Below are 8,726 nucleotides of genomic sequence, written 5' to 3' on the forward strand. Positions count from 1 at the left end.
GTTGTGCTTATTGAGGAAGTTTTATACATTAAAAATAAAATGTTATAATAATGTAATAAATATTTTTATTAATATACTTTTCTTATTATTAACAATAGTATCATAAATTCAAAGTATCACATTGTCATAATTGCAATAATATCTACAACAACTACAATTAAATCCAATATTTTTTATTATCTGCAAAGTGGAGAGAAAGTATAAAAATGTTATTGGCTCTCCATTTTGGTTAATTATGGACCTAGCATTCATAGCCTGCAACCATCAAATGATAAGTATATACAAGATCTTTGGCAGACAAGGCATGAGCTGAAATTGAAGCTCTACTATAAAAAATACTTTAAAAATTTCATGTATATAATTTTATGTCAGATTACTAAAATAATTTAATTTAGGCGATTTTTTATCTGTTGTAATAAAATTTGTGAACATAATATTAAGGAGCAAAACACTTTATGCCTACCTGCATTAGAAAATATGGCTTTTAAAGCTCAAAAGGCAATAAGCTTGTTAATATAATAAATGTAAATAAGAGTTATGTTTTACAAACTAATGCAAAATTATGATTTTACTACAACCACATTCTTTATGAATGTTTACTTACATTTTTCCAAAAGCCTACATAAAAAAATATTAAATGTAACATGAGTATGCATAATCCCCGGCACATAAGTTAAATCTAAATGGCGCCCGTCAGCGCGTGTTGTAAAAGATTTGTCGTGGTTACCCGCGAAATCAATTATTTTTTTATAAATAAATAACAATGAAACCTAAATACCAGCGCTGTTGGCTGCCATTATGGTTTAACTTATGTTCAGGGGATTGTACTTTACAATATAAAAACAATGAGAAAAGTCATGATTTAAGTCTATCATAATTTCAATAATTTTGCTTTGAGAATTTGACTAAAGTATCATGAATCTTGTGGCATCTAGATTTCACTGGATAATACTAGTTCCTCCATCCCCATGTGGCCGCGGTGTCTCCAGACGCGGTACCTGGCGATGTCCTTGCGTGTCACCATGCCGACAACCTGACAAACGGAAAAGAGGACATTAACTCTTGTTAGATTAATTAATTATTAACTGATTCACCACTTGTATTCCCGAAGGGCGAACGAAGATGACGATTTACGATGAAAAAAATATCCTGTGTAGATAGCAGCAACTTGCTATGAAAGGGTAAAAGGGTAGGCCTTTGCCCAACAATGAAACACTAAGGCGTCTCATTGCTGGGCAAAGGCCGCCTAAGAGAGCTTACCTTTTAAGATAGACCTCAAGGACTTGTTTCATTACTTAGATAAAATACCATTTTGTTATCTGATAGATAGAGTTACCAAACAGTTACTGTTGGTAACTTCGACTAAAGTCTCTTTGTCAGTTAGCCGTGTCCAACATTTATGAATTACAATTTTTATCGCTCTCTCTTATGTAAAGGAAACACAATTTTAACGTTATCCTATATGTTACATATAGCCTATCAAATACTTTCATCATCCGAAGAAGGGCCTAGTAACAAAATGATTGATATCCGTCTCACCTCGTTGACGTCGTTGACGATGGGCAGATGTCGCAGGCCGAGCGCGCGACACAAGCGGAACACGCGCGGCAGCGAGGCGCGGTGCGGCAGAGTGTACGGCGACGGGTTCATGTACGGCCGCAGGTCCACTGTGCAGGTCTTCTCCCACTCGGAGATCGACAGCTGATGGGACAACGTGATGTTGTTTGTGAGGTCTTTTTTGCACCAAAGATATATATACACTACAAGATGTTAATACTAAAAACAAACGCGCGAGTGTACGACGTGGAGTTCGTGTACGGCCGCAGGACTACTGTACAGATTTTATTTCACACAGATTGAGTTAGCACCAAATATAATAAATGATTGTATGCATCCAACGATACCATGCCGGTAAATACTGTCTTATAGATTTTTCATTAAAAACGAGACTAATTATTGTAACAAGCTTGCAATTTTTACGTTTTTTTTTCTTCGAAAATTACCGGTTAATGACAACGAAGTTGTTTTTTTAATCCCAATCTGTCAATTGATGGGTTATTTTTTTACGTCGGTTAAAAAATAAATCGGTGTAGTAATGATAAGACGAGAATTTACATTACCTCTTCTATAGAAGGAAACCGAGGATATTCATTTCTGAAGATGTTCATGTCGACGTCTACATTGGACCACGTCGTGTTAGCGTTTTCGTTGTATAACTTATGCTGTAGAAGAACTATTAACTGTGAACGCAGGATCAGGCCTCGTAGACGCTTGTAAGTTGGCACTTCGGTCTGTAATAAAAAAAATTGGCTCAAATCTCGCAGAGAAAACGATACAATACAATTCAATGATGCATTAGAAGAAAAAAGCGCTCATATCTTATGCCCACATATAACGCCCAAACTAGAAAATAATTACGTAACTTCGTATGACGGCGGGGATTTACATGGAAATGTTCTATCTCATTTGGCTACACTATCGTTGACTATAAAATAAAATGTATAAATGCATTCACATTCACTCATTAATGAAACACGATAATCAAACGTCACTTTAATTGATTAATTTGATTTATATTAACATTTTATACCTATTTTTTGTTCTCAAATTATAATCATAACGCATTTTATGTCACGTGTGCCCACTGTCATACAAGCTCCACATAGTTATTGTTTTTGACACATGGAAAAAAATATTTGATTTGATTTGATGGCATCTACCGTATTGTCTTTGACTTACATCGTCAATCAAAGGCGGGTCGACGACCGGGAACCCGTTGTAGGAGACCAGTTTGAGCAGTTCCACAATATGGCCGACGTTCTCCACGGTCCGCAGCGTGAACACGGGGTGCGACATCACTTCCGAGGCGTACACGTTGTGCGTCAGCGGCGGCGGCTCCCACGGCAGGAGCGGCACGGCTGCTAGCTGGATGTAGATGTCGTAGATACCCTGGGAAAATACATATTGATGTATAATGGCGTGTGGTCCCGCCCTAGAATAGGACTACTACAAATCCTCCCGTGGAGGCGACTGAGGAACATATGCCCTAATAGCTGATGGCAGCAATAGCATGCCCGAAGAGGGTTGACATCAGACAGGTAGGGTTGTAAACAGTGCACATAGAGCCAAGTCGTATACGACTGCCCTCCATAAGTCTCCAAATCATTTTTCTCGTGAAACAACTATTATTACAAACCTCGTTGAAGAAGTCGCCGACCCACTTGGCGACGACCAGCGTGATGATGATGGGCAGCGCGTTGGAGATCTGGCCGGTGGTCTCGATGATGATGACGGTGAGCGATATCGTCATACGCACCACACCTCCAAGTTGGGCAGCTGCGCCTATGAGTGCGTATTTCGCCGGATTTATTTCCTGGTAAAAAATATATATTTTTAATTATATATCTACGTCTCGTACCAGTGGATTTGAATTTGAAAGCTCTAAGTTCCAAAATCAAATCTATTTAGTTTCGAATGTGTTTTTTACCTGAATATAGAAATACGTATTTATTAATTACTAGCGTTCCAGCCCTGCTTCGCTCAAGTAAAACTATAATAAATTATACATAAACCTTCCTCAGAAATCACACTATTTCCAATCCGTTGCGTAGTTTTAATAAGAACAGACGGACAACAAGAAGCTACTTTGTTTTATACCATGTTAAAGACAACTCACCATAGACGGCACAATCATTTGCATCGTCAACGCCAACAGCCTCCCCCAAGCGGCTCCGGTCAGCAGATTCGGTATGAACAATCCACTGGACATCGCCAGCCCAAACGTCCAGGTGGACAGCAGGAAGTAGCACACGACGAATATGAGGATGGAGGTCGGTTTGTAGGAGCCGATCGGGTCGTGCAGCAACGACTTGACGGACGCCTCGGGCGTTTGGAACCAGATTGCCGCCATGCCGGAGTATTCGCCGTCGGCGCAGAACAACTGAAAATATTAAATAACCCATACTGATACTGTTAAAAAAACACTTTTTAGTTCTCACGAGGACATTTTTTTCGCATTTTGGCCTCCTGACTGGACCCTTTCTGCGTGAGGAGTTTGCGCGGACAATATGGAATCAAAAGCAGCACAAAAGCAAGCAAGAACAAAAAGAGGGAAAGAAAGAAGGACAACCAAGTAATTTACAAATAATCCATGTATAATTATCCCGTGTCATATTTTGTGTACTTGTAACTAAATAAATAATCATAACATGGTTTTTGTTTAGAGTAATGGAACCCTAAAAAGAATGTGACAGACCTGCAGCGGCACCTTGGTGGGGTCCTCCCCGAGCGGGCGGCAGTCGTGCACGAGGAACATCATGAGGAAGCCGCAGGTCGCGCTCGCCGCCGCCACCAGGCACGCCTCCACCACGCGCAGCCACGGCTGGGATATATACCTGTATAATATCCAACACGTTGTTATATGTTAAGGTCTACACAGATAAAAGTTAACAATAAAATACTTTAAACGCCATATCATTCCCACGAAACATACCTTATGTCTGCAAGGAAGAAGAAAAGCCCAAGAAGGCTTGATGTCGTCAAGCATGACATGCGTGCCAATGGTCTAATAACAAGTGATGCCGACGACCATGCGAAGTATAGACGAAAAAGTAGGAAAGCAAACCCAGGGCTTCGAGAGAGTGAGATATACCTTATTCGAAACACTGCCAATTTGTAATTGATGTAGTTCCACAGCGCTCCCAGCAGACCTCCGATAGCCCCGAACACCATAAAGAGAGGCAGCTCGTAGAATTCCACCGGGAACGGCTCCATCTTGCCCAGGTGGAGGAGACCTGCGAATTAGTCAGAAGCTCGAAAAATATGTTATATGTGAGAAAGATCTTGATACATTTACCACATGAAAAAAAAACATTTCCGTACTGTGAGTTTTTGAGAAATTCCCTCGATGAGAGACAATACTGGGTGCACAGTAAGGTCATGCTTATCATAATAATGCCTTGTCATGGAAACTGTAGCGACATTAGAAATTTCAACTCTGTAGAATAAGTTGGAAGTTAACAGACAGGGATTTTTGCTTCTCTGTTAACTTCCACTGGGACAGGTGAAACTAAAAAGAAGCTTGTAAATAAAGTCCAAACAAAGCCGCGTGGTGAGTGATGTACCTGGATAGCTCAGGTCCCACCAGTGGCCGTGGTACGCCGATAGGACCACGTTGAGCGTGAACGTGGACACCACCGTGCCGAAGAACGTCCGCCATGTCAACGCCTGGTTCCAGAAACTTGCCCCCTCTTCCAATGAAAATAGTACTCCTCCTAAATTCGGAAAAACTTATTAAATAATAACATATCCCGACTAAATGAAAACTTTAAGAATGTTAGCCTTTTTTTGAAGTCGGTGAAATATTTTGTGTAGCTACCTAAGTACTCACACCACAAATATGTAGAGGAAAAATAACATATCTTTAGTAGATTTTGACCGCGATTTCGTACGCGTAGTAAATACATTTTTTAATATCTATCATACTAATAATTATGTTTTTTTACAATAGCTAAAAGTTTGACTAGTTGGAAAGTGGCCAATTAGAGTTTTATCAAATACATTACCAATAGGTGCTCCGAAAGCAGCCGAGACGCCTGCGGCCGCGCCGGCCGACACGAAGTCTCGCTTTTCGTGGTCGTCGCGGAAGTATTGGAATATCTTGAAATCTTTATTGAAAGTAGTACTCTTCCCTTGTGATATGCCCGCCGCCACTACAGCGCCGCTGTGGATCATAGGCCCTTCCTGAAATTGGAATTTGATTTTACTAGCTGTACCTATCGCAGTATAGAGCCATTTTTCTTAGATTTGTACCCAGTCACACACATACACTGATATATATATATATATCATATTTAACAGAACAAATATTTAAATACATAATCAAAACAAAGTATAGATAAATAAATATATACATTAAGAACAAATCACAGTAGTACTTTAATTTACATTATCATTACAAGCTTAAAAATGTAAATCATAGACAAATACAACTTACCTTTCCTCCGGCCAAGCCACCAACCACTGCAGTTATCACACCAATAGCTTTGACTACAAGTGTCTTAAACCGCACCACTCTTGGCACTTTTACTCCATTTAGGTAGCATTTTACTTGTGGTATACCACTTCCTGCTGCCACAGGCTACAAAATTATATTAGTGAAATTAATACAAATATTGCCCCTTCCCTGAATCTGACATGTTGTACAAAGAGACTTATTCGTATAATTACTTTCTAAGTCATTATTTTTACTAAACAATTTTCATGCTATCATCATCATCAATTAATTTAAGAACATTGTTCTTGTTGGAGCATTTTCATGCTATAGATGGTACTTAATCAATATTTATTTCCTATTTTTTATTGCAGTTGCATAACTAGGTTGTGCATTCTGAATGTAATTTTTAAGTATTTCATATTTTTATAACTATAAAGCATAAATAATATAATTTTATGTATTCCTAATTCTTAGAGAAAAATCGACATCAACATTGCATTCAACAACTACTTAGTCATATAGAGCAAATATTTAAGCAAGCAACTTGATTTATCTATGAAACTCGACCTATATGGAGTATACACATACATACCTCTACATAAGCAACTAGTACTGACCCAATGAATACTACACAGATATTAGATAACACCCACAACAAGTATGGAATGTACAGGCTATCTATTAGTACATATTTGTCCACCGCTGAAATGAGTCTGTTAAGGAAAAATATTCTTATGTTTTATAAAAATAACCATAATTAAAAAATGTGAAATATGATGATATTCCATTTTTAAGGTTCCGTAGTACTGCAAACAAGGAACCCTTATAGTTTCACCATGTCCATCTGTCTGTCAGCGGTCTAGCTCAAAAAGTATTAGTACTAGAATGATGTATGATCCTCTCTGTTGTTGGAAACTAGAACCCCACATAGTGTGTGGTTGACAGCATTTGGTTATTAATGTTCAAATATTACATACATTAGGTATGAAACTGTATTTGAAAAGGATACATTTCTTTAACTCTTTATATTTAATATCTGAAAACACTTCTATGCAAATATCAATGACACAAGCAATAAGGGCTGTAATTGCACCAATCAACAGTATGATGAACCATCTTGCCATATCCTTCCATACAATGTATGGGTACCCTCGCTTCCGCTCCTCATCCAGGAGCAAATGGTTCTCACATGTGTCATAGTCCAAACTCTGAAATAAATAAAGTGTTGGATAATGAAGAGCAAGTGATAGGAAGATGATCAGGAACACATGAATTGGTATTTATATTTTTTATTAAATGAGAACAAATTCAAAACAAAAAGAGATATTTATCTAACTGGCTGGATGTGCTTGATTTCCTGAGCATAGTTTCAGAAAATGAGGCACCAGTTTAGAAATTGCCGTTATAATTTATTTCTTCTGGGATACCTTGGACAATGCCCTGGGACGCACAGTTAGAGAAGCCTAATATATTATATACTGTTGAAACTTACTTCATATTTAGCTGAAAGAACATTCATGGACCCGGGTTCAATTTTACCAACTGTATGTCTCCTTCTAACTCCATGACTTCCGTGATCATCAGAGTCCTAAAAATTTTAAATACATTTGAAACTGTTATGTAAACAACAATGTGTCAATTTATCTATCAATGTTGTTCGTTGGGGTTATAAAGAACTGCAAAATTATAAGTGCTTAAAAATTTACATCATATGCTATCAAGAAGGCATGATAAATTATTTAGCAAATATATTGATTGTTAAAATTATCATAAATATGTGACAGATGTTGTGCTAATACGCATGAAAGATTTAGATAAGATGATCTTGTTTAACAAATTACAAATTTTATATGGTTAGATTGGAAACTGTTACAGTAAGTACTTATGCCAAAGGTTCAATTTACAATAATAAAAAAAAGATTTAATTACAGTTTACAGGAATATTTTTTTGTTGAGAGAATACTTTCGTCTACTAAACTTACTACCTACCTAAGTACTACTACTATAAAATGTTGTGTAGTTACATAGGTACTTACTTCAAGGAAATTTGATGTCTTGTTCAACTGTGTGTAAGTAGATGTGCTAGGAATTTCATTACTGATTAACGGTGCTGTATCAGAAGTAGTTTCACTAGATGTTACATCGCCAGCTGACGAAGAAACATTTGAATTATTCATTCTTCACAAAGGCCAAGATATTCTTCATATGTTAATTTATTTTTAAAATAATAAATCACAAAAAACTTGTGAAACAAATATTGTAAAATTATGTACTACAATTTGTTGACTCTATATCACACAGTTTGCAACTATTAATCACTATCATTTAAGTATAAACATACAAAATTATTATCAACACAAGTTTTGGCTTTGTAAAAATGTTTGTACTGGTGGGGTGGACTGGGCTGGATTGTAAATGAAAAATGAATGAATGAACTAAATCTGTGACATTGACTTTGTCAGCTAAAATTTTTTTTTTGTAATTTTATCCATGTTGTTCTGGGTTTCTATCTAAATTATTTTCTTTTTTTATTTGTCATTAATTCACGAAAATTAATTTCAAACTTTATTTAATAAGGTGAAAATATGTAAATAATTCAAATATTTTCTTCAATATTTTCAATTGCTATACGTCTTTGTATCCAATATATTAAAATTAATGTGGAATAAAATTAGTTACGATAAGACTTGGTACCTATAAAAGAAATACAAATTAAATATTAATATAATAT

The 8,726-nt window shown here is 36.8% G+C and overlaps 1 protein-coding gene across 1 annotated transcript; it reads right to left on the minus strand.

Annotated features, from left to right (window-relative positions):
* Positions 1-48: 48 nt before the first annotated feature.
* On the minus strand, positions 49-8,408 carry ClC-b (Chloride channel-b). Its single transcript, XM_053751354.2, has 15 exons — positions 8,032-8,408; positions 7,488-7,583; positions 7,005-7,203; positions 6,588-6,697; positions 5,996-6,139; positions 5,565-5,742; positions 5,124-5,273; positions 4,652-4,793; positions 4,256-4,394; positions 3,677-3,940; positions 3,197-3,373; positions 2,740-2,949; positions 2,121-2,291; positions 1,540-1,701; positions 49-1,033 (listed from the first exon to the last, which is right to left on the minus strand). The coding sequence occupies exons 1-15, from the start codon at positions 8,170-8,172 to the stop codon at positions 932-934; spliced, it is 2,385 nt and encodes a 794-aa protein (XP_053607329.1). The 5' UTR covers positions 8,173-8,408; the 3' UTR covers positions 49-931.
* Between the last annotated feature and the right edge of the window lie 318 nt (positions 8,409-8,726).

The sequence above is a fragment of the Plodia interpunctella genome, chromosome 11, assembly GCF_027563975.2.
Source record: "Plodia interpunctella isolate USDA-ARS_2022_Savannah chromosome 11, ilPloInte3.2, whole genome shotgun sequence".
NCBI classification, from domain to species: Eukaryota; Metazoa; Arthropoda; class Insecta; order Lepidoptera; family Pyralidae; genus Plodia; species Plodia interpunctella.